At 46.5% G+C, this 25,235-nt stretch overlaps 2 protein-coding genes across 2 annotated transcripts in view; one reads left to right on the top strand and one right to left on the bottom strand.

Annotated features, from left to right (window-relative positions):
* The window catches only part of NOX3 (NADPH oxidase 3), a 698,296-nt gene that overhangs the window by 69,580 nt on the left and 603,481 nt on the right, over nt 1-25,235 (top strand). The gene's annotated exons all lie outside the window — the stretch shown is intronic.
* The window catches only part of TFB1M (transcription factor B1, mitochondrial), a 148,592-nt gene that overhangs the window by 119,965 nt on the left and 3,392 nt on the right, over nt 1-25,235 (bottom strand). The window contains exons 2-3 of the mRNA XM_075339673.1: nt 14,639-14,773; nt 8,825-8,976 (exon numbers count right to left, since the gene is read on the bottom strand). Coding sequence (XP_075195788.1) covers nt 8,825-8,976; nt 14,639-14,773 — 287 coding nt within the window. The remainder of the gene's footprint in view (nt 1-8,824; nt 8,977-14,638; nt 14,774-25,235) is intronic.

Raw genomic sequence — 25,235 nt, 5'->3', positions numbered from 1 at the left:
TTGCCAGGAGATGCAGATGTGGGATAAAATTGTACACACATGCACGCTCCTGTCAGATGTGTGCAGCTGTGCCGGTGATGCGCTGTCAAACTCGTGCGGGTCTGACATCACCCGACACAGCCTGCTGCTGTCTGAACATGAGCGTGCATGTACCTAGAAACAACACATGCACGCTCCTATCAGAAGTGTGCGAATGATGCAATGTCAGACTCGTGCGGGTCTGACATGACATCATACCGCACAATCTGCGACTGTCTGAACATGAGCGTGCATGTACCTAGAAACACATGCACGCTCCTGTCAGATGTGTGTGCGGCTGTGCTGCGATGTCAGACTCGTGGGAGTCCCTCGCAAGTGTGACTGCTGCCTAAGATAAACAACATGCATTTTTTTTTTTTAATTTAAATAAATAATTAAAAAAAAACGACGTGCGGTCCCCCCCAATTTTCATTCCCAGCCATGATAACGCCAGCCGGGGGCTGGTATATCCTCAGCCCGCAGCCGCCCGGTATAGCCGCATCTGTTAGATATGACCATTCAGGGGCGATATCGGCTCATCTTGATTGCCCTGGTGCGGTGGCAATCAAGGTAATAGCAGGGGTTAATAGTAGCGCATGGCTGTTATTAAACCCCAGGTTTGTGATCGCACGGGCGTCTGAGATACCCGCATCACAAACCTGTAAATTACAGTAAATAAACAAGACACAGAGAATCCTTTATTTAAAATAAAATACAAACGCAGCCTCCTCCTTCACCACTTTATTATCCCAACACCCTGCAGCTCCGGTGTAATCCACACGAGATCCAGCGAAGACACATCCAGCTCTGCTACATGTCACAGCGAGCAGCCATAGAGCACGGCTGCCCGCTCTGAGTGCAGCCTATTACTGACCGCGATAAGCGATGACTGCACGGCAGAGCTGACACAGGCTGGGGGGCACGTCAGCCTGCAACCAATCAGAGCTGAGATGATGACCGGTGGGCGGGGAAAACACGGAAAGCTGTGTGACAGCACATGAAGTGAAAGCGCGACCCGGAAGCAGTGTGCCGCCATGACAAAGTCTCGGTAAGTATGAAATGCTCATTTATTTATTGTTTTTTTTTTCATTTTTTATTAATTGCCGGTTCCAGATCGTGCAGCCGGAATCCTGCGCCCGGATCGGGCCCGGAAATAGTGCTGAAACCGCGCGGATCCGGACATTTACAGTCCGGGCCCGCTCAGCACTACTAATGAGTCACATGACACCAGGGAGAGAAAATTGCTAATTGGGTACAATTTGTCCATTTCCATTTAGGGGGTGTTCTCACTTTTGTTGCCAGCGGTTTAGACATTAATTGCTGTGTGTGGAGTTATTTAGAGGGCACATCAAATGTACATTGTTATACAAGCTGTACACTGACTATATTACATTGTATCAAAGTGTCATATCTTCAGTGTTGTCCCATGAAAAGATATAATAAAATATTTACAAAGTATATATAAATATTATACATATTTCAAACTTTTAACATGCCCGCCCTTAAAACAGATATTCATACCACGCAAAGTAGTTAATAATTGGCAGTTCACATATATTAACTATATGTAGGTATCCTATTTTAAACATTTTCTTATTTGGGATATGAGCCATTAAAATTCACCAGTGCCTTTAAGGGGCCTATATATTAACCCACCAGGTGTTACACCATCAAAAAAAAAAATAATGCACCGATTATAGTATTCACAATAGCGTTCAGCAAATTTGTAAACCATTCACGTATTTCAAATGATCTAACGCAAAGTCCGGCAATTCACTTGCCACAAGGGAATATGTTACCAGTTAGACTCCAGTCAGATCTCATGCTTTAGACTGACGGGGGGGCAACACCCCGAAACACAGTATCTGCAAATTGTGATTATTGTTTAGCTTTTATTCTGTCATATGGCAAGGCTCTTAAAGGATTGATATTGATTTTTAGGTTTGCTACTTCCAACAGGTGGTGCTGGAGTTCAAGTCCTCTTCCCGACTGAATAGGCAATTTACAAAGTGTAATGAATAAAATAAATATTCTATTTTTTTTCTATTAGAATGTAGTTTTTGCCCTAGTTTTTTTATTTTCAAAAACAATAATGAGGAAAAAAACTGCAAGCACAAAAATGTTTATGGAGTTGGTCCTGAGCAGGACATTACTCAGTATGGTGGTATAATTCAGTTAGGACACATGGCTCAGAAAGAAAAGAGCGCCAAGTAGAGTACAAATTTTACTGGTTCTATTTCTAGAGATGAGAGAACCTGAGGTTTGTTGTTCAGACTTAAATAAAAAAAGAAAAAACAGAGTTTCAGTTCAGCGTTCAGATGCTTTACATATGAACACCACTCGTGCGAGCATCGCAGTGCTGGAGTACGCTCGATGCTCAGCCCAACACGAGCTGCTTGCAGTGTTTGAATGGCTCACACTTGGGGTAATAACAGAATGATCGGCTGTAATGTGCACCCCAAAAAAAATTATGGAAAAACCCCGCTGCCAGAAGTGATCTGTTTATGGCTGGCTGTTTGTGGGCAGAGACCTGAACTGCCCAATTAGTGACTTCCATCGGGGTTCAGGTCAAGTCCGGGTCCCAAACCAAACTTAATTTGAAGTCCGGCTGCACCCACCAAATGGAGCTTCCACGGGTCCGCTCATCTCTATGTGTTTCCTATTGCATTTACAAAGTAATGCATAGGTTAACAGTGCAGAGGAATCCCCCCAGAAGTGATACCATTTTTGCAACCTGTACATAAGGCAACAACTTCAGGCAAAATAAGCATGTGTTTTTAACCCCTTAACGACCGCGGGCAGTAAAATTACGTCCTAGCGGTCATAACGTTACTGCCCGCGGTCTACCGGCGGCAGCATGCTGCGATCGGCGCACATCTCAGCTGATTTTCACAGCTAAGATGTGTGCCTGCTAGGCACGAGCAGAATCGTCTCGTGCCGTTTAACCCCTTAAATGGCGCTGTCAATATGTGACAGCGCCATTATAAGCGCGATCACAGTAAACTTTTACTTACCGCCCGATACCGGAAGTCACGTGATGACTCCTGTACTACACATGAATTGCTTTCACTTTCGCTGTGCCTGCGGCACAGTGAAAAAGAAAGTGAGCGTATCTGCTGTTTACAGCTGTATAGCTGTGATCAGCAGATAGTGCAGAGCGATCGGATTGCTGATCGTAATAGCCCCCTAGGGGGACTAGTAAAATAAAAAAGTAAAAAATAAAGTTTTAAAGAATTCAAAAAAACCTAAAAGTTCAAATCACCCCCCATTCGCCCCATTGAAAATTAAAGGGTTAAAAAAATAAAAAATATACACACATTTGGTATCGCGGCGTTCAGAAACGCCCGATCTATCAAAATATAAAATCAATTAATCTGATCAGTATACAGCGTAGCGGCAAAAAAATTCCATCGCCAAAACGACGTTTTTTTGTCGCCACAACTTTTGCGCAAAATGCAATAAGAGGCGATCAAAACGTAGCATCTGCGCAAAAACGGTACCGTTAAAAACGTCAGCTCAAGACGCAAAAAATAAGCCGTCACTGAGCCATAGATCCCGAAAAATGAGAATGCTACGGGTCACGGAATATGGCGTAAAACGTGCGCCACTTTTTTCGGACAAACTTCCGATTTTTTTTTAACCCCTTATATAAAAGTAAACCTATACATGTTTGGTGTCTACGAACTCGCACTGACCTGAGGCATCACACCCATACATCAGTTTTACCATAAAGTGAACACAGTGAATAAAATATCTCAAAAACAATAGTGCTATTGCACTTTTTTTGCAATTTTTCTGCATTTTGAATTTTTTTGCCGTTTTCCAGTACACTATATTGTAAAACTGATGGTTTCATTTAAAAGTACAGCTCGTTCCGCAAAAAATGAGCCATCACATTACCATATTGACTGAAAAATAAAAAAGTTACGTCTCTCAGAAAAAGAATGGCGAAAAAAAAAAAAGAAAGCGAAAAATCGTCCGGTCGTGAAGGGGTTAAAGTGTATCCGCTGCAGAAATGCTTGTAATACATACATGAAGTTTTGTAAAGCCAAAAACCAGAAAGTATCTAAAACCAAAGCAGTTATCAAAAATAGACAAAATGACTAAAAAACGCATTGTGTGAAAGTAGTCTGATAGGTCTTGGTGTTACAGAAGTGACGATAGAAATATGTATACAGAGATGTTTTTTCCCAATGATAAGGTGCATAAAGAAGGGTTAGCTATATAATTGCATGATTTTTTTTCATTCTTTTTTTTTTTTTACTGCGCTGGATTGATTCACACATTCTTAGAAAGGGACAGGAGGCGATCACACACAATATCTCTCTCCCATCTTGGCAGCATTTCAGCTCCCCTGCAGTCCAGCTCCCCTCCTTCAGAGTGGTGGGTGGGCGTCATATCTACAGGCGGTATTCTCAGCCTGCATCACAGCTACAATAGTGATCTGGAGCACATTATGTAGTCGAGGGTCTCTGCATCAAAATTACACCAGAATCGTAGATGTAGTCATGACCAAGCCATTACTACAACAGTGATGAGAATCCTAGCTTGAAAATGAGCTTGAGATTAGATATGGGCTAATCTGCAAATGTTTGTTCGGGACAACCACACTTGAACCCATCCATGAGTCAGGTTGCCAAACTACATATAAGTCTATGTGGACCCAAACTTGTGTGCTGTAAAATGGTGTTATTAAGAACTAGAGGGCTGCAAAAGGAAGCAAAATGGGAATTATAGCAGGACAATTGTAGTTACCGAGTCTCCGCGCAACTATCACACTGTTTCCGGGTCTACTCATTAACTTTCATGAATTTGCACTGCTTCCCCCACTCACCCTCAGTGACAGAGCCCGAGATTGGTTCTAATCAGACTGCCCAAAAAAATGGCATAGGGTTCCCTGTATTAAGATACCCAGTGCAGATAAAGCAGACAGCTACAGTCTGCAGCCCCTAGCTGTGTGCGTTATCTTGGCTGTGTAACAAAATACGAGGGACCCCATGAGGCTTTTAAAAAATAATTTAAATATTTTTTTTTTTTTTTTAAAATGTGTCCGCCTCCCTCCTCCAATTTTGATACCAGGCCAAGAGAAAGCACGCAGCTGGGGGCTGTATTCTCAGGCTGGGGAGACCCATGGTTATTGGCCCTCCCCAGCCTAATAATAGCAGCCCGCAACCCCCCAGAATTCTCACATCTATTAGATGCGCTACTCCGCTACTCTGGCGCTTTACCCAGCTCATCCCGATTGCGCTGGTGTGGTAGCAGTTGTGGTAATATAATGGGTTATATTTACAAAATCACAGCTGTCAGCAAGCCCGTGATTTGTAATCATGTAAGTAAAAAGAAATAAACTCAAAAAAACTGAGAAAAATCCTTACGGAGCAGCTGTGGGCTGTTATTTTTAGGTAGGAGAGGGCCCAATAATCATGGGCCTCCCTAGTCTGAGATTACGAGCCCCCAGCAGTCTGCTTTATCTTGACTCAGTATCAAAATTGGGGGTACATTGCACACTGGTTTTTGAAATTATTTTTTTAAATAATTAAAAACAGATGCATGAGGTCCCTCGTATTTTGATACACAGCCAAGATAATGCACCCAGCTGGGGGCTGCTGTCTGTATCCATCTGCTTTATCTGCACTGGGTATCTAAATATGGGGGACCCTATGCCATTTTTAACCATTATTTATTTATTTTAACACTCCACAACCAATCACAGATGCAGGTATGCCAACAGTCTGACTGCAACCAACCGCAGGCGCCGTTCCAAAGGGTGGGCAGGGGAAGCAGTGCATATGCATGAGAATTAATCAGCAGACCCGGAAGCAGTGTGACACGCGTGCGGAGACTAATTATAATTGTTCTGCTCTAATCCCCATTTTGCCTTTTTTTTTTTTTTAAATATTTAATTTTTATCCGGGTTGCCAAACCCGAACAGTAACACGGACTTCCCTTTACATTCCCCCATCACTACTCGGGATCACTGCTGTAGCAGCAATCTGGGCTGAGATATGGCCATAAATAACCTGGTGTATTCCATACGTCCTTGGCTACAGAGTTGCCACCCATGACCTTAGGATAGGTCATTAATATCGAATCAATGGGTGTCTTATAGTGCCATCAATCAGCTGTTACAAGCTTTGGTTGGATATAAACACTGAACAGAGGTGTACAGCACAGATCAATTTAATGTGTAGGAGCTGCAGCAAAGAACTGCACATCAGTTCCTATTCAATTAAAAATGAGCTGATCTGCAGTTCTTGGCAGCGGTTGCCACATACTCAACATAGTTGTGCTGTTCAACTTTGTACAATGTTTGCATCTGTCTACCAGTGGAGCAAATCACAGCAGACTGGTGAGGGTGAGGGCTGTCAGATCCTCATGGGTCAGATGTTATACCCCATCCTAAGAATTTAATTTGAGTTAAAAATAGTTCATTTTCAGATATGTTGCTTTTAAGGAATTGTTTTTGCAGTACTTTGATTAGAAAGTCCCTAAAATATTTATCCCCAAAATTAATACACTGGCGCCATGCACAAAAAAAAAATGAAATAATAATTTAAGAGTTTCAAGTGTAATTCAAATGTCAGTCCATCCTAGTCACGTCAGGACTGTGTGCAGTCTGAAGAAACACATCTCCTGATACCTGCATCTCAACAGAGAAACTGTATTGTAAGCACACATACCTGTCACATGGAGATTTTCACAAACTTCGCGGACTGTCATGGTGGCGTTGGGTTCTGTTCAGATTAGACTCTGACTTTCCTCCTTTCTCGGAGGTATGTAATTAGCGCAGGCTGACTCAGGCATCGACCAATAGATTGGCAGTCCAAAAGCAGGCCAGCAAGAGTTAATTCTGCTAGTCTGTTTGTGAGTCATCCTTGATCCAATGTTGTGGGGGAGCCAATCAGATCTTGTCTTCTCCTATATATGCTGGCTGGACACTTCTATTAGTGCCAGCTATAATATATCTTAGGTGGTTTGGGGAGGTGTGGTCTTCCAGACTATCTGGTGTGATACCTGTTACTCTGTGCAGTTGCTGAGTTTATTCTTGTTGCTTTTTTGTTGCTATACACCTACTCTTGTTTTTCTAATGCGTCTCTCTGTCTATTCCTTTGTGTGTGTGTGTGTGTGTGTGTGTGTGTGTGTGTGTGCGTGCGTGCGTGTGTGTGTGTGTGTGCAGTGTGTCAGAGTTTTGTTTTTTCCTTGTCTGTCTTTAACTGTTTATCATCTCAAGCTTGCCCCGTCCCTTTGTGGTGGATATTAGACTAGTATTTCTCAGGAGTATAGAAAGGCACTGGACTCCGGCGTGTCAACCATTGGGAGTAATCTGGAAGTGAGGGATATCCTAGGGTCCCCTAGCATAAGGGACAGCGTAGAAACCCCCTGTCCCTCGCTATCCCGAAGTAACATCATAACAATACCTCCTTGAGCCACGTAAAGGGCTGTGACATCAGAATAAATAAACCTTCTCCTTGACTGACTGAGCACAAAGAATTTTGTTCTCCAGTCCTCTGGCCACACACAGTTAGCTGAGAAGATTTATTTCTTCTGTCATGGCCCTTCTCCATTAGCTCCAGCATGTGTGCTTATGATATTGCTCTTCTGTCACTTGAGAGCTGTGTGTCTTCTGATGTGTCGAGGATGAGCTACCGTTTTAGTCATGTGAAGGGGGCCATTTTATTACATTCTTGGAGAACCAGAGTCATGCCATTGTCCTTAAGTGAGCATGTAGTCTGATAAATGAGTCTGCCTTGATCACTTCCATGCATTGCAAATGATATGCATGGAAACGCAACTGCATACCCATTTTTTTGTCACTGTAGAGAAAGATCATATGGATTTTGGCAAATCCTAACACAAAAGCTGGACATACACACTTTGCTTTCTGCTTTATTCACACGGTTTCAACAAGGAGAACTTGAGCCCATCAGGCAGCCCATGATGTATTTTTGGATGGGGCGAGGTACTGCACAAAAAAACAGGGACCTATCGAGAAAGGCTCACAAGGTCTGATAGCGGGGCTGAGAGAAGGGAATATCTTCTTTTCTCTAGTATATACTTTCACCAAGACAACGCAGATTATTTGACTGTTATGTGTAAGGCTAGTTTCACACTTGCGTTGGACGGCTTCCGTAGCATTGCGTTGTGTTATGGATGCAACGGATGCGTTGCATATAGTGGCACAACGGATGCTACGGATCGTACAAAACAACGGAAAGCTTATTTTTTTTTTTCTTTCTTTACAGTTTTACCGGCAGCAGACTATTGTGAACGATCAGCTGATCGCTCTCAATAGCTGGCGGCCGGTAGCTCAGTTGAGCGCTGTCACTTGCCGGCGGCCGGGCATGCCGGCGGGCGAGCGCTCAGCTGGGCGTTCTCACTTGCCGGCGGCCGAGCATGCCGGCGGGCGAGCGCTCAGCTGAGCGCTGTCACTTGCCGGTGGCCGAGCATGCCAGCGGGTGAGCGCTCAGCTGAACGTTCGGCCACTGTGAGACAAAATAAAGTTTGTGATTTTAAAAAAAAAAAAAAAAAAAAAAAAAAGAGCATGCGCAGTGAAATCCTGAGGATTCCGCTGCTCAAAACAATGTTACATGCTGCGTTCCTCCCGCTGGGCGGAAGCAACGGAGCGTCGCCCATCGGAAGCAACGCAGGTCCTTTTGGCACAATCCGTCACCCATACAAGTCTATGGGAAACAGCGGAATCCGTTAACGGATTCCGCTGTTTTCCAAAAGGGCGGATTGTAACGGAAGGAAAACAACGCAAGTGTGAAAGTACCCTAAATGGTACATGTGGTCATAATATGTATACCTTAAGTCCAGGAATAAATCTAGTGTCCTTTTCAACCACCAGGAGATCTTCAGCACCAGAATTTAGTATAGCTCTTGTGATCCCTCCGGGCCCAGGGCCAACTTCACACACGTAAGCATTTTTTAGATTCCCAGCTTTCCGTACAATTTTATCTGAAAAACAAGAACTTTCATAAATTAATGTAACTTTCACACGTGTAGAATAGTTAGAAAAACAAAATAAATCATGTCATCTGGAAAATACAAAAACCTTTTAGGCTACTTTCACACATCAGGTTTTTTCCATCAGGCACAATCCGGAAAAAAACGAGTAAAACGGATCCGGTACCGCATCCGTTTTATCCCCATAAATTTGCATTGTTACCGGATTGTGCCTGATGGCTTTGCGTTGCATCCGTTTTTTTCTGGATGCGGCAAAATTAATTAAAGCGGCGGCCGGAGGCAACGTATCTTGTAACGGTTTTTTGTCCGGCAAAAAAAACGCATCGCGCCGCATCCGGCCGCTGCGGCGCCTTTTTCAATGCATGCTTATGGATGCCGGATGCGGCACGATGCGGGAAAAAACGCATCCGGACGCCGCATGCGGTTTCTTCCACTGCGCATGCTCAGTAGCATGCCGCAACCAGAAAAAAACGGACGGGCCGCATGTAAAAACTTATGCAAAGGATGAGGTGTTTTCGCCGCATCCGTTGCATAGGTTTCACAGCCGGATTGAGCCGCACGGCTCAAACCGGATGTGTGAAAGTAGCCTTAAGCGGACTTTACACACTACGATTTCGCTACAGCGATCTCGTTGGGGTCACGGATTTTCTGACGCACATCCGGCCACTGTAGCGATGTCGTAGCGTGTGACTCCTAGGAGCGATTTTGGATCGTTGAAAAAACGTCCAAAATCGCTCCTCGTTGACATGGGGGTCCGCTGCCAGTTATCGCTGTGTCACTGGGGCGAAGTTGTTCCTCGTTCCTGCGGTAGCACACATCGCTACGTGTGACGCCGCAGGAACGAGGATCATCTCCTTACCTGCCGCCGGCCCCAATGCGGAAGGAAGGAGGTGGGCGGGATGTTACGTCCCGCTCATCTCCGCCCCTCCGCTTACATTGGGCGGCCGCTTAGTGACGTCACTGTGACGCCAAACGGACCGCCCCCTTGGAAAGGAGGCGGTTCGCTGGTCACAGCGACGTCGAAGGACAGGTAAGTATGTGTGACAGGGGTGCGCGATTTTGTGCGCGACAGGCAGCGATATGCCCGTCGCGCACAAACGATGGGGGCGGGTGTCATGCTAGCGATATCAGGCCGGATATCGCAGCATGTAAAGCCACCCTTACTCGAAGAACAACATATCCGGGTACACAATAATTATCAGAAGAGGAGGAAAATGTAAGAGCTGCTCGGTATATAGAGCATTTATACATTAACGAGAGGAGAAAAATATATGCAGCTCACATATGAAAACTAATCTACAACTCTGACTGCACTGCATAATTTTCTAAGGTCTCATTCAGACGTCTGTTTTTCACATGTAAGGATAAAAGACGCACATTACATACCCATTATAGTTAATGTTGGTGTTCACATGTGTGCGTTTTTTTTCAGGACCAAGACTTGTCTGTTCCTGATCTGAGTCACAAATCAATATCACCTCTAAGTCTATGGATCTTTGAAAATTATGACCAGTACACAGATACCATTAATGTGCAATTTGTGTGATGTCTGTTTTTAACGTTGCAAGGTTAAAAGGGTAGTCCGAAGGCCAAAACCATTTTCATCTAAATCCCTATCGATTTAGTGCCACAATCTAAACTAATTTCTAATATACTTGCATCATAAATTCTCATCGTCCCTAACTACACTATCTAACTGCCATTGTATTTTTGTACCCTACTTCCTCTCTAATGACGCTTTGTGTAAAAATCCCAGTGTATGCTAAGATACTCTAATGAAGCATCATCAAGAGGCAGTGGCTGTGGTCACTATCACAACTTCCACCTCTTTCTGATATGAAGCGTCATCACGGACACTAATTTCAGAGACTGGACTAGTTCCTGCATGCTGCGCAATGTGCACAATCACACGCTCAGTTGCTGTCTCAGATCAGTAGTAATGAGCAGGCAATGGAGCAGAGAGCCTGTCAGTTGTCAGGCTACCCAGTGGGCAGAGACCAGCACCGGGTATCATCATTTGCGGGGGTGAAGATGGTCATACAGTGCACAGAGGCAGGAATCAGTCAAGCCCCTGAGTGCAGTGTTTTAGCTCCCAAGAGAGCAGGTTTTGGCAGAAAACAATGCAGCAAAAATGCAAAAATACATTAGGCTGAGAAAAATTGTCCTTTTTGACATAAAAAAGGTGAGTTTTTCATCCGCATAGTGTTCCGTAGGTGCTAAAATGACATTTGTATTACTTTCATCAATATAAGATTCCTTTTTCTATCCATAAAAGAACAAAACTAAATACAATCTGTTTCCTGTGTCGGATCTACACATGCCAAATGGATAGCGCATTTATGGTCATACAGTCCCTGTATCTAGTAGCATACATAAAGAGAGCATTAGAAAAAGTATTTCTAAAGATCCTTTGTGATATGCTAATGAGCACAGGGACTAGTCACAAGGCGTTAGTTCCTGCGCTCATTCCACCCTCTTAGAACGTTAGCACGCCCACAGAGGTGACACACATACCTGTGTCAAGACGCCAGGCTTAGGGTCAGTGCGCATGATCAGAATACCCGGCACTTCCAGTCATGCGCACTATGAAGCCCGGTGTGCGCGTCCCAGCTTCAGAGAGATCTAGTACACATGACCGGAAGTGCCAAGACTTCTGATCATGCGCATTCATCCTAAACCGGCGTTCTGAAGCGGTGACAACAGACACCGGTATGCGTGTCCCTGGTGATGATTCTGGGCAATGGGCATTAAATAGCATACCATACTATGAAGAGAAAGAGACATGGATCGCACCTCCCAAAAATACAATGATCTAAAGCCGCTAGGCAAAAAATTAAATAGAATATGAGGTTCTTTTGTTACCATTCTGATTAGATTGTATTAAGCCCACTGCCACGTCACGGCAAACCTCTTGAGTGGGTCCCTAACCTGACCTTTTTGTGTGGCACCGTGCACTGACCACCGCCGCAGCGACAAAGCGCCAGCAGGGCGGGCGACCTGGTGCCTCACAGCACCCATGCTGCAAGGAAAAGCCCCCAAGGCTCCAGGCCGCGCCGCCCCACCGACACCACACCACACCACACCACACCACCACAACAGCAGCCACCACACAGCACCAGCACACAGTGAGAGGAGCTGTGCACTCACCTCCCACTGGCTCCCATATGTGAACTGGGAGCAAAAAAAAAAGGCTGACCCCTCTTGCAGTCTCCTGCTGATTAAAATCACCTGTGCCAAATGGGGAGAGTGCAGATCCAAGCAAAAAAAGAGGGGGATAGACTGATATAAATACCATACTATGAAGAAAAAGAAGGAGAAGAGAAGGCACAGGTGATTTTAATCAGCAGGAGACTGCAAGAGGGGTCAGCCTTCTTTTTGCTCCCAGTCCACATATGGGAGCCAGTGGGAGGTGAGTGCACAGCTCCTCTCACTGAGTGCTGGTGCTGTGTGGTGGCTGCTGTTGTGGTGGTGTCGTGTCAGTGGGGCGGCGCGGCCTGGAGCCTTGGGAGCTTCGCCTTGCAGCATGGGTGCTGTGAGGCACCGGGTCGCCCGCCCTGCTGGTGCTTTGTCACTGCGGCGGTGGTCAGTGCACAGTGCCGCACAAAAAGGTCAGGTTAGGGACCCACTCAAGAGGTTTGCCGTGACGTGGCAGTGGGCTTAATACAATCTGATCAGAATGGTAACAAAAGAATCTCATGTTCTATTTAATTTTTTGCCTAGCGGCTTTAGATCATTGTATTCTTGGGATGTGCGATCCATGTCTTTTTCTTCATAGTGTGGCATTAAATAGCATGTTATCATGCTCCTGTGGGTGTGCTAACATGCTAAGAGGGAGGAATAAAAGCAGAAAGTAACGCCCTTGCAACTACTCCCTGCACTCATTAGCATATCATAAAGGATCTTTAGAAATACTTTTTCTATAGATGTCTTTATCTATGCTGCTATATACAGGGACGGTTAGGAAGGGATTAGAAATATGAACCTAGAACTGCTCGTGGTTCTGACTGCATATTCCACCTGACAGGTTCACTGTAAACAAGAATACTTGAGTCGTGCCTATACGAGCGTCCGACTGCTCATTACGAGTACAGAGCATGTGAGCATGAGTGCTCGCTCATCACTAATGTTAATAAGACTTCACTAGCGCATGCTGCAGTTTTATCCATACGGACTGTGGGCCATTGACCTTCATCTGCAGTACGTCTTTCACACACACAGCACAAAGACTATGCTCATCAGAACTTACCCTATGTGCCCACACTGCGGATTTTGCGCAGATTTTGCCACGGATTTGCCGCGGATTTTCCGAAAATCTGCAGCAGCGGCACTTCCAAGCCATTTCAATGGCATTTTGGAAATGCTGTGTCCATGCTGTGGATTTTTCCGCGGCGGATTTGCTGCGGATTTTGATCCAGAAAAATCTGCAGCATGTCAATTATTGTTGCGGATTTTGGTGCGGATTTTGGGTATAGAATGGGGAAAAAAAAAAAATCTGCATCAAAATCCGCGGCAAATTCGCGGTAAATCCGCGGCAAATCCGCAGCAAAAATAAGGTGCGGATTTGCCGCGAAAGTCGCGGATTTTCATGCAGAAAAATCCGCAGGTACATTCTACCGTGGACACATAGCCTTATTCAGAATTTGATCATATGCTTCAGTCTTCAGTATACAAATCCAGACTATACTGCTCCTGTATGAATCCTCTCTTTGATGTTACAAGCTATACAAGTGTCCTTGTTCTCTGCACACTTTTGTGTTGTAAGAGAACATTACCAGCATATTACCAAGAAATAATTGTACAGCACAAGCATGCATAGTCTGCTCATTAAAAGCAGGAAAAACAAATATAGCTGAGAATGCTTATTTAAAGGGAACCTGTGATAACATTACCCTTGCACAAGCTGAAGTAGTGTCAAATTGGGCAATGTAAAACACTATGAAAGATGCCTATCACAGGTCAAAGTTTGGCTTTTATGGATAGGAGAAGTAAGCTTGCAAGTGCATTGGGCAGTGTCTCAGTGCACTTGCAGACAATGATGTATTGCTGCATGTGCCACCTATGCTTCTGATTGATGGGAGAAAGGGGGAGTAATGTTAATGTTATGGGCGGCAATGGCAGGAAGAAGGGAACTGAAGTCACTGTTTGGAAGTGAACCGTCTCGCCTACAAGTGCTTTTGCACACCTAATTTGCATATCAGTAAAAGCTGCAGTTACAGTTTTACACTGCCCTATCCCATACTACCAATGTTTGCGCAGTGTTATTGACAGGCTACCTTTAATAAAGCAAATGATTTAGAGCTCCTACTCTTATATCAACTTTACACAAGCATAATACAGGTATATTTCTGTAGGTCTCATGGCCCAAATAGATCCCCATAGGTTAGGATCATAATTCATGCAGCCAGGCTGGAACGTGTTGCTGTAATATAGCACAGAAATGCATTACACTCCTGTTAAATTGACATTATGCTATGGTAAGGCTTGTAATGCCAGACCATTATATGCTGGGATTGGCTGCATCAGTCACGTACTGTATTTGTGATGTCACCAAAGAAAGACGCTAAATAGCCCTCATTTTGTTATTTTATACAAAAAAAGCCCAAGGAATAAAGATTTTGTAGAAAATCCATTTGCTGATAAAAGAAAAACTTACCAGTGAGTTTCAGGTCCAGCAGAAAATTCTGGGACAGTTGTTTTTCTGCTCGTAAATTGTAAAGCTTTATAATTTCCCTTATGGTCGGCAATGGAGGTAAACGGTAGTGAGCCATCTTTGTGAAATATTCAGAAACTAAGTAAAAAAGAAGAGTGGAAACATCAATGTAATTAATGTGATACACTGATATTGTGAAGTCCGACTATAAGGCTATGTGCGCACTAGAAAAGTCATTTTTCTCAAGAAAATTTCTTGAGAAACTTCTGGGAGTTGAAGATTACCGCATCTGCGGTAAAAAAACTGCACCAAAACCGCATGCGTTTTGCCGCAGGTTGTCCCTGCGTTTTTTTATGCTGTAACTGCAATAATATATAAATAAAGCATGTTGAAAAAGAAAAAAAAAAAAATAGATAGATAAATGGATAAATAGATAGATAGAGGGATAGATAGATAGATAGATAGATAGATAGATATAGATAATGGATAGATATACTGTAGATAGATAATGGATGGATAAGATAGATAGATAGAAGGATATATATATATATATATATATATATATATAGATAGATAGATAGATAGATAATCAATAGATTGATCTGTCCTCTATCAATCACTAGATAAGAGTCCCTGTGAGGACACTGCAGTTCTCACGGTCGGTACTGTGTTCACATTACCGACCGTGAGAAATGACCTATGGTTACCTCTGCAAGCTCGTTACAAGGCTGCATTCTGTACAATGTCAGTCGCGGCAGGATGCAAGCGTCGTGGGACCTCGGTGGATTACGCCTGAGCTGTGTGTTGGGGGGTGTAATAAAGGGGTGAAAGAGGGGGCTTTTGTGTTTTATTTAAAATAAAGGATTTTTCGGTGTGTGTTTATTCACTTTACTTAGGGGTAATCATGTAAGCTGTCTCATAGACGCTGCCATTTAACTCCTTATTACCTGGATTGCCACCGCATCGTGGCAACCTGGCGGCGGTTCGTTCGGCGTCACAGCAACGTCACTAAGCGGGTGTCCAATAGAAGCGGAGGGGCGGAGATGAACAGGACGTAACATCCCGCCCACCTGCTTCCTTCCGCATTGCTGGTGGACGCAGGTAAGGTGAGGTTCCTCGTTCCTGCGGTGTCACACATAGCGATGTGTGCTGCCGCAGGAACGACGAACTGCATCGTACACGCAGCAGCAACGATAATTGGGAATAGGGGGCTATGTCAACGATTAGCGATTTTGAGCGTTTTTGCAAGGATTCAAAATCGCTCATAGGTGTCACACGCAACAACATCGCTAAAGCGGCCGGATGTCCTAGCGTGTAAAGCGTGCACACCAGTGACTATGCAAGGGGAATACATGTAATAGCAGAAACTGCTGTGTGAATACTGACATGAAAAATTCAATAGCTATATGTAAGAATGAAATGTGAAAAATGGAACCTGCATTACTGCCATGAACATATGAATCAAGAGAAATTTAGCTACTGAATTGATCAATGCAATAGAGCCCCAACACTACGCCAAAGTATTTCTCTACGTTGGGGTCCCTAGCTTGTGTGTGTCCTCTCATGCAGTTAAAAAACCTACCGTGTATGGGAAGCTCAGACCCAGGCTATTTATGCGTATGATATGGATTGGCAATAGGTGTGGTTGGGGAGGGTTCACAAACGAAAAAATACTAACAATTAAGGAATAACGTGTGGAACTCCATTCTATGTCTGAACTGGGTGCAAAAACCTAAAAAAAATCACTATATGGAGATAAGGTATTTGTTAGTAGTTTTTCGTTTGTGAACCCTCCCCACTCACACCTATTGCCAATCCACACGATACGTATATATAGCCTGGGTCTCCGCTTCCCATACACGGTAAGTTTTTTAACTGCATGAGAGGACACACACAAGCTAGGGACCCCAACGTAGAGAAATACTTTGGCGTAGTGTTGGGGCTCTATTGCATTAATCAATTCAGTAGCTAAATTTCTCTTGATTCATATGTTCATGGCAGTAATGCAGGTTCCATTTTTCACATTTCATTCTTACATATAGCTATTGAATTTTTCATGTCAGTATTCACACAGCAGTTTTTGCTATTACATGTATTCCCCTTGCATAGTCACTGGTGTGCATACCTTATCTCCATATAGTGATTTTTTTTTAGGTTTTTGCACCCAGTTCAGACAGAGAATGGAGTTCCAAACGTTATTCCTTATTTGTAGCGTGTAAAGCGGCCTTTAGGCTATGTGCGCATGCTGCAGTTTTTTCTGCACACAAACTGCAACCAAAACTGCACCTTGTCACAGAGGGCCTGGAAATGAAAAAAAACAAAACGCGATTGTAATGATGGTACATTTTTACCGCGATTTTGCTGCATTTTTATTAATGTTTTTTAAAGAAGAAACAATATATGATAGGATAATTGATAGACAGCTAGAATACATAGACAGACAGGATAGATAGAAATAAATAACAGAATAGAATTAAAGAGAGATCGCTAGCTTAGTAGCTTTTTTTTTTAATTTTGGGGGTAAAAAAATGACATGGGGTCCCTCCATTGTTCATATCCAGCACAGGAACAGCAGCAGCTGCACCCTGCAACCCCCAGCTCTCTGCTGTACCTTGGGTGGTTATGAAAAATAGAGGGGATCCCACTTTTTTTTTTTTTTAAGAATATGGGGTCCCCCACATTTTTCTAAAACCAGCCAAGGTACAGCAGAGAGATGAGGTCTGATATTATTAGGGTGGGAAGGGCCATTGTTATTTGGCCCTTTCTAGAATAACAATAGCAGACCACAGATGCCCCAGAAGTGGCCATAAGATGCGCCAATTCTTGCACTGGTCCTAGCTCTTCCCATTGCCCTGGTGTGGTGGCAATCCGGTAATTAGGAGGTAATAACAGCCCACAGCTACTACTAAGCCCTAGCTTAGTGATGGCAGGCGTCTATGGAAGACCTCATCATTCATTTGTGAGTGAAAGTAAATAAACACAAACACCCAAAAAATCCTTTATGTGAAAAAAAAAAGACAAAAAAAGCAAGCACCGTTTTCACCACTTTATTAACCCCCAAACATCTCTCCAGGTCCGACGTAAACCACATGAAGTCTCAAGGCGATTCAGCTCTACTACATCCCTTTCCTGTCACAGCGAGTGTCATAGAACATAACTGCGGGCTGTGAGCTGCATGGAGCAAGCGAAGTGAGCCGCGTGATAAGTGGTGATGTCACTTGGGTGATTTGTGGTTCCAGCGGGAGTCCATGTGTCTTCGAGTCCGCGACCGAAGTGAGCTGCAAGTGGAGGACTCACCAGAGTGATGTCACCATTGATCGCGCACCTCACTTCACTTGCTGCCTGGAGTTCACAGCGAGCAGTCTTGTTCTATGGCGCTCGCTATGAGTGTCAGATGTAGCAGTGCTGGAAGTGTCGTGGGACCTCGTGTGGACCTGGAGGGGTGTATAAGGGGTTAATAAAGTGGTGAAAGAGGGTGGCTTTTTTGTCTTTTATTTCAAAAGAAGGGAATTTTGTTACTTACCGTAAATTCCTTTTCTTCTAGCTCCTATTGGGAGACCCAGACGATTGGGGTGTATAGTACTGCCTCCGGAGGCCACACAAAGCATTACACTAAAAAGTGTAAGGCCCCTCCCCTTCTGGCTATACACCCCCCGTGGGATCACGGGCTGATCAGTTTTAGTGCTAAAGCAAGAAGGAGGAAAGCCAATAACTGGTTTAAACAAATTCACTCCGAAGTAACATCGGAGAACTGAAAACCATTCAACATGAACAACATGTGTACCCGAAAACAACCAAAAATCCCGAAGGACAACAGGGCGGGTGCTGGGTCTCCTAATAGGAGCTAGAAGAAAAGGAATTTACGGTAAGTAACAAAATTCCCTTCTTCTTCGGCGCTCCATTGGGAGACCCAGACGATTGGGACGTCCAAAAGCTGTCCCTGGGTGGGTAAAGAAATACCTCATGTTAGAGCTGCAAAGACAGCCTTCCCCTACGGGGAAGCAACTGCCGCCTGCAGGACTCTTCTACCTAGGCTGGCGTCCGCCGAAGCATAGGTATGCACCTGATAATGTTTGGTGAAAGTGTGCAGACTCGACCAGGTAGCTGCCTGGCACACCTGTTGAGCCGTAGCCTGGTGTCGTAATGCCCAGGACGCACCCACGGCTCTGGTAGAATGGGCCTTCAGCCCTGATGGAACCGGAAGCCCAGCAGAACGGTAGGCTTCAAGAATTGGTTCTTTGATCCATCGAGCCAGGGTGGCTTTGGAAGCCTGCGACCCTTTGCGCTTACCAGCGACAAGGACAAAGAGTGCATCCGAGCGGCGCAGGGGCGCCGTGCGGGAAATGTAGATTCTGAGTGCTCTCACTAGATCCAACAAATGTAAATCCTTTTCATACCGATGAACTGCATGCGGATAAAAGGAAGGTAAGGAGATATCCTGATTAAGATGAAAAGAGGATACCACCTTAGGGAGAAACTCCTGAATGGGGCGCAGCACTACCTTGTCCTGGTGGAACACCAGGAAAGGAGCTTTGGATGACAGCGCTGCTAGTTCAGACACTCTCCGAAGAGACGTGACCGCTACCAGAAAGGCCACTTTCTGTGAGAGTCGAGAAAGTGACACGTCCCTCAGAGGCTCGAAGGGCGGCTTCTGGAGAGCAACAAGGACCTTGTTTAGATCCCACGGATCTAACGGCCGCCTGTACGGAGGTACGATATGACAAACCCCCTGCAGGAACGTGCGCACCTGAGACAGTCGTGCTAGACGCTTCTGAAAAAACACGGATAGCGCCGAGACTTGCCCTTTAAGGGAGCCGAGCGACAAGCCCTTTTCCAACCCAGATTGCAGGAAGGAAAGAACGACAGGTAACGCGAATGGCCAGGGGGATACTCCTTGTGCAGAGCACCAGGATAAGAAAATCTTCCACGTTCTGTGGTAGATCTTAGCAGAAGTGGACTTCCTAGCCTGTCTCATGGTGGCCACGACCCCTTGGGGTAATCCTGAAGACGCTAGGATCCAGGACTCAATGGCCACACAGTCAGGTTCAGGGCCGCAGAATTCCGATGGAAAAACGGCCCTTGGGACAGTAAGTCTGGACGGTCTGGTAGTGCCCACGGTTGGCCGACCGTGAGATGCCACAGATCCGGGTACCACGACCTCCTCGGCCAGTCTGGAGCGACGAGTATGACGCGGCCGCAATCGGATCTGATCTTGCGTAACACTCTGGGCAAGAGTGCCAGAGGTGGAAACACATAAGGGAGCCGGAACTGCGACCAATCTTGCACTAAGGCGTCTGCCGCCAGAGCTCTTTGATCGCGAGACCGCGCTATGAAGGTCGGGACCTTGTTGTTGTGCCGAGACGCCATTAGGTCGACGTCCGGCACCCCCCAGCGGCGGCAGATTTCCTGAAACACGTCCGGGTGAAGGGACCATTCCCCTGCGTCCATGCCCTGGCGACTGAGGAAGTCTGCTTCCCAGTTTTCTACGCCCGGGATGTGAACTGCTGATATGGTGGATGCTCTTTCCTCCACCCACATCAGAATCCGCCTGACTTCCTGGAAGGCTTGCCGACTGCGTGTCCCTCCTTGGTGGTTGATGTATGCCACCGCTGTGGAGTTGTCCGACTGAATTCGGATCTGCTTTCCTTCCAGCCACTGCTGGAAGGCTAGTAGGGCAAGATACACTGCCCTGATTTCCAGAACATTGATCTGAAGGGTGGACTCCTGCTGAGTCCACGTCCCTTGAGCCCTGTGGTGGAGAAAAACTGCTCCCCACCCTGACAGACTCGCGTCTGTCGTGACCACCGCCCAGGATGGGGGTAGGAAGGATCTTCCCTGTGATAATGAGGTGGGAAGAAGCCACCATTGCAGAGAGTCCTTGGCCGTCTGAGAAAGGGAGACTTTCCTGTCTAGGGAAGTTGTCTTCCCGTCCCATTGGCGGAGAATGTCCCATTGAAGTGGGCGCAGATGAAACTGCGCGAACGGGACTGCCTCCATTGCTGCCACCATCTTCCCTAGGAAGTGCATGAGGCGCCTTAAGGGGTGCGACTGACCCTGAAGGAGAGACTGCACCCCTGTCTGTAGTGACCGCTGCTTGTCCAGCGGAAGCTTCACTATCGCTGAGAGAGTATGAAACTCCATGCCAAGATACGTTAGTGATTGAGTCGGTGACAGATTTGACTTTGAAAAGTTGATGATCCACCCGAAAGTCTGGAGAGTCTCCAGCGCAACATTCAGGCTGTGTTGGCATGCCTCTTGAGAGGGTGCTTTGACAAGTAGATCGTCTAAGTAAGGGATCACCGAATGTCCCTGAGAATGCAAGACTGCTACCACTGCCGCCATGACCTTGGTGAAAACCCGTGGGGCTGTCGCCAGACCAAATGGCAGAGCTACGAACTGGAGATGGTCGTCTCCTATCACGAAACGTAGAAAACGTTGGTGCTCTGTAGCAATCGGCACGTGGAGATAAGCATCTTTGATGTCTATTGATGCAAGGAAATCTCCTTGAGACATTGAGGCAATGACTGAGCGGAGGGATTCCATCCGGAACCGTCTGGCGTTCACATGCTTGTTGAGCAGCTTTAGGTCCAGAACAGGACGAAACGAGCCGTCCTTTTTTGGAACCACAAAGAGATTGGAGTAAAAACCTTGCCCTTGTTCCTGCAGAGGAACAGGGATCACCACTCCTTCTGCTTTTAGTGAGCACACCGCCTGCAGAAGGGCATCTGCTCGGTCGGGATGTGGGGAGGTTCTGAAGAACCGAGGCGGAGGACGAGAACTGAACTCTATCCTGTACCCGTGAGACAAAACGTCTGTTACCCACCGGTCTTTGACCTGTGGCAGCCAAATGTCGCAAAAGCGGGAGAGCCTGCCACCGACCGAGGATGCGGAGGGATGAGGCCGAAAGTCATGAGGCAGCCGCCTTGGAAGCGGTTCCTCCGGTTGCTTTCTTGGGGCGTGAGTGAGCCCGCCAGGAATCTGAGCTCCTTTGCTCCTTCTGAGTCCCTTTGGACGAGGAGAATTGGGTCTTGCCGGAGCCTCGAAAGGACCGAAACCTCGACTGCCACTTCCTCTGCTGAGGTTTGCTTGATCTGGGCTGGGGTAAGGAGGAGTCTTTACCCTTGGATTGTTTAATGATTTCAGCCAATTGTTCACCAAACAGTCTATCTACAGATAGTGGCAAGCTGGTTAAACATTTTTTGGAAGCAGAATCCGCTTTCCATTCCTTTAACCACAAGGCTCTGCGCAAAACCACAGAGTTGGCAGACGCCATTGCGGTACGGCTTGTAGAGTCCAGGACAGCGTTGATAGCGTAAGTCGCAAACGCAGACATTTGCGAGGTTAGGGACGCTACTCGCGGCACTGCTGGACGTATGATAGAGTCCACCTGTGCCAGACCAGCTGAAATAGCTTGGAGTGCCCACACGGCCGCGAATGCTGGAGCAAACGACGCGCCGATAGCTTCATAGACAGACTTTAACCAAAGGTCCATCTGTCTGTCATTGGCATCTTTAAGCGAAGCCCCATCCTCCACTGCAACTATGGATCTAGCCGCAAGCCTGGAGATTGGGGGGTCCACCTTTGGACACTGGGTCCAGCGTTTGACCACGTCAGGGGGAAAGGGATAACGTGTATCCTTAAGACGTTTGGAGAAACGCTTGTCTGGGTAAGCATGGTGTTTCTGGACTGATTCTCTGAAGTCAGCGTGGTCCAGAAAAGTACTCAATTTACGCTTGGGATACCTGAAATGGAACTTCTCCTGCTGTGCAGCTGCCTCCTCTGCAGAAGGGGCAGGGGGAGAAATTTCCAATAGACTATTGATGGCCGCTATAAGGTCATTTACCATGGCGTCACCATCAGGAGTATCCAGATTGAGAGCGGTTTCAGGATTAGACTCCTGATCACCCTCCTCTGTCTCATCATGTAGAGACTCATCTCGCTGAGACCCTGATCCGCGTGATGACGTGGAGGGTCTCTCCCAGCGAGCTCGCTTAGGCTGCCTGGGACTGTCATCTGAATCAGAGCCGTCAGGCTGAGATGCCTGGGACCCCCTTGAAGCACGGATTAACTCCAACTGAGGGGGACCGGGGAACGTTGCCGCAGCAGTGTCCATGGTCTGAGTAACTGGCCTGGCCTGCAAGGTCTCTAGGATCTTTGTCATAGTGACAGACATCTTGTCAGCAAAAACTGCAAACTCTGTCCCCGTCACCGGGACAGGGTTCACCGGTGACTCTGCCTGGGCCACTACCACCATAGACTCCGGCTGACGAAGTGGCACAGGGACCGAACATTGCACACAATGGGGGTCATTGTAACCTGCCGGTAGATCAGCCCCACAAGCGGCACAAGCAGCGCTTACAGCCTGTGTCTTGGCACCCTTGCGTTTTGCGGATGACATGTTGTCGTCTCCTCAGAGCAAGATAGGGTATACAGCCAAGAAGCGACCTTACAGTGCAATATATATATATGGTATAGAGAAAAAAAGGTACACCAAAATAACACTGTGGCACTAGTGGGGCCAGCACTAAAGTGCTGCTTACCGCCCGCTTAACGCGGGTGTGTGGTCGCCAGAAATCCCTTGTCTGGGTCTCCCAGAGCCTGTGTCCGTTCTCCAGCCAGACTGCATGTAGGAATGGCTGCCGGCGTCCTATGGAGAGGGGCGGGCCCTGGGCGTGTGCAGACAAAGAGCGGGAAACCTGCGTCCCACTGTGCTCAGTGAGAGGGCTGGAGCATGTAAATAAGACTCCAGCCCTCGGCGCTGATTAATCGTACAGCGTCTCTCCCTTGCCCTGATTGACAGGGTGGGGGCGGGAACGAAGCGGAGCTAGGCCGCAGAAGCCAGGGACTAAATTTACAAGCGACGCCGTCGTAAAAGCACGGTTGGCGCTAAGTCCCCGGCGCACTACAAGTCGCAGCCGCGCCGCCGCTCCAAGGGCGGCCGGCGCGGCAGTCCCCAACACATAAAGTCACCCAGAAAAAACTGCAGTGACTGTAACCCCAGCGCGCAGCGCTACTGTCCCTGGCGCACTAGCACACCCAGCAAGTCTGGAATGTGCGCGGCCTGTTTGGGACACAGAGTACCTGAATGTCGCAGGGCCTTGTCCCTGAACGGTACCCAGCTCCGTATCCAGCAGGTTCCATGGGTCTGTGGATGGAGCCCGGCCTCAGGGCTTGGGGGCCGGTAAGATCCCACTTCCTCAGAGCCCCTCAGGGGGATGGGGAAGGAAAACAGCATGTGGGCTCCAGCCTCCGTACCCGCAATGGGTACCTCAACCTTAACAAACACCGCCGACGTAAAGTGGGGTGAGAAGGGAGCATGCTGGGGGCCCTAGTATGGGCCCTCTTTTCTTCCATCCGACATAGTCAGCAGCTGCTGCTGACTAAACAGTGGAGCTATGCGTGGATGTCTGACCTCCTTCGCACAAAGCAGAAAACTGATCAGCCCGTGATCCCACGGGGGGTGTATAGCCAGAAGGGGAGGGGCCTTACACTTTTTAGTGTAATGCTTTGTGTGGCCTCCGGAGGCAGTACTATACACCCCAATCGTCTGGGTCTCCCAATGGAGCGCCGAAGAAAAAGGATTTTTTAGGTGTTTGTGTTTATATACTTTTATTTACAGGTTAGTGATCAGGGGGTGTCTCATTGACGCCTGCCATGACTAATCTAGGACATAGTGGCTGCTATGGGCTTCCATTAAGTCCCTCATTACCCCGATTGCCATCGCACCAGGGCAATCGGGAAGAGCTAGGTAAAGTCCCGGGACTGTCAAATCTAATGGATGCGGCAATTCCGGGTGGCTGCTGGTTTTTATTTTTAGGCTGAGGAGAAACTAATAACCATAGGCCTCCCCAGTCCGAAATTGACTACACGCTGTATTTTTAAAAATTATTTATTTTACTGTACGATATAAACCTGCCCACCAGCATCTGTGATTGGTTGCAGTCAGACAGATGTCACTCACTCAGTGTGCGGGCATGTCTGACTGTGAGTAGGGGAAGCAGTGAACATGTATGAGCCTAATGAGTGGCCAGCTCGGGAAGAACAAAGAGCTGCCGCATGGGAGCAGTGTGACAGCCGCCCCGGTGATCGGTGAGTACGTAGATCTTGGAGAGAGAGACACCGACACCCCAAAAGCATTAATTTTGTCATTCTGGAACTAAGTTCAGGAGCTGCGTTGACAAAACCACAGGTAAAACGTATGCAAACAATTTGTAACCATGCGTTTTGCCATCTGTTTTTCCACCCCTCATTGATTTCAATGGTTGTCAAAAGTTGACAAAAAAGCAACAAGAATGAACATGCTGCTACTTTTTTGTCACAAAATTTTGTAAAAAAAAACCTGCTGACAGATAAACTGCAATGTGCGCACAGCAAATCTGACTTCTCATAGACTTTGCTGGGAAGTCGAGAAAGAAAGTTCTGACAACAAAACTGCAACAAAAAACGCGATAAAAACTGCAGCGTGCGCATGTAGCCTTAGTGGGTTATAGAAATACCTGTACACTGCTGTATATTTCCCATTTATAAAAGTCATATCAGCAAACCGTGGGAGACATGCTACAAACACAATGGGAGAACGTATACTTAAAAGCAGATGCTG

This window comes from Anomaloglossus baeobatrachus, chromosome 3 (genome assembly GCF_048569485.1).
Source record: "Anomaloglossus baeobatrachus isolate aAnoBae1 chromosome 3, aAnoBae1.hap1, whole genome shotgun sequence".
Taxonomy (NCBI): domain Eukaryota; kingdom Metazoa; phylum Chordata; class Amphibia; order Anura; family Aromobatidae; genus Anomaloglossus; species Anomaloglossus baeobatrachus.
Note: the sequence above shows the minus strand (reverse complement) of the source record. Positions and strands in the feature narration are given on the sequence as shown.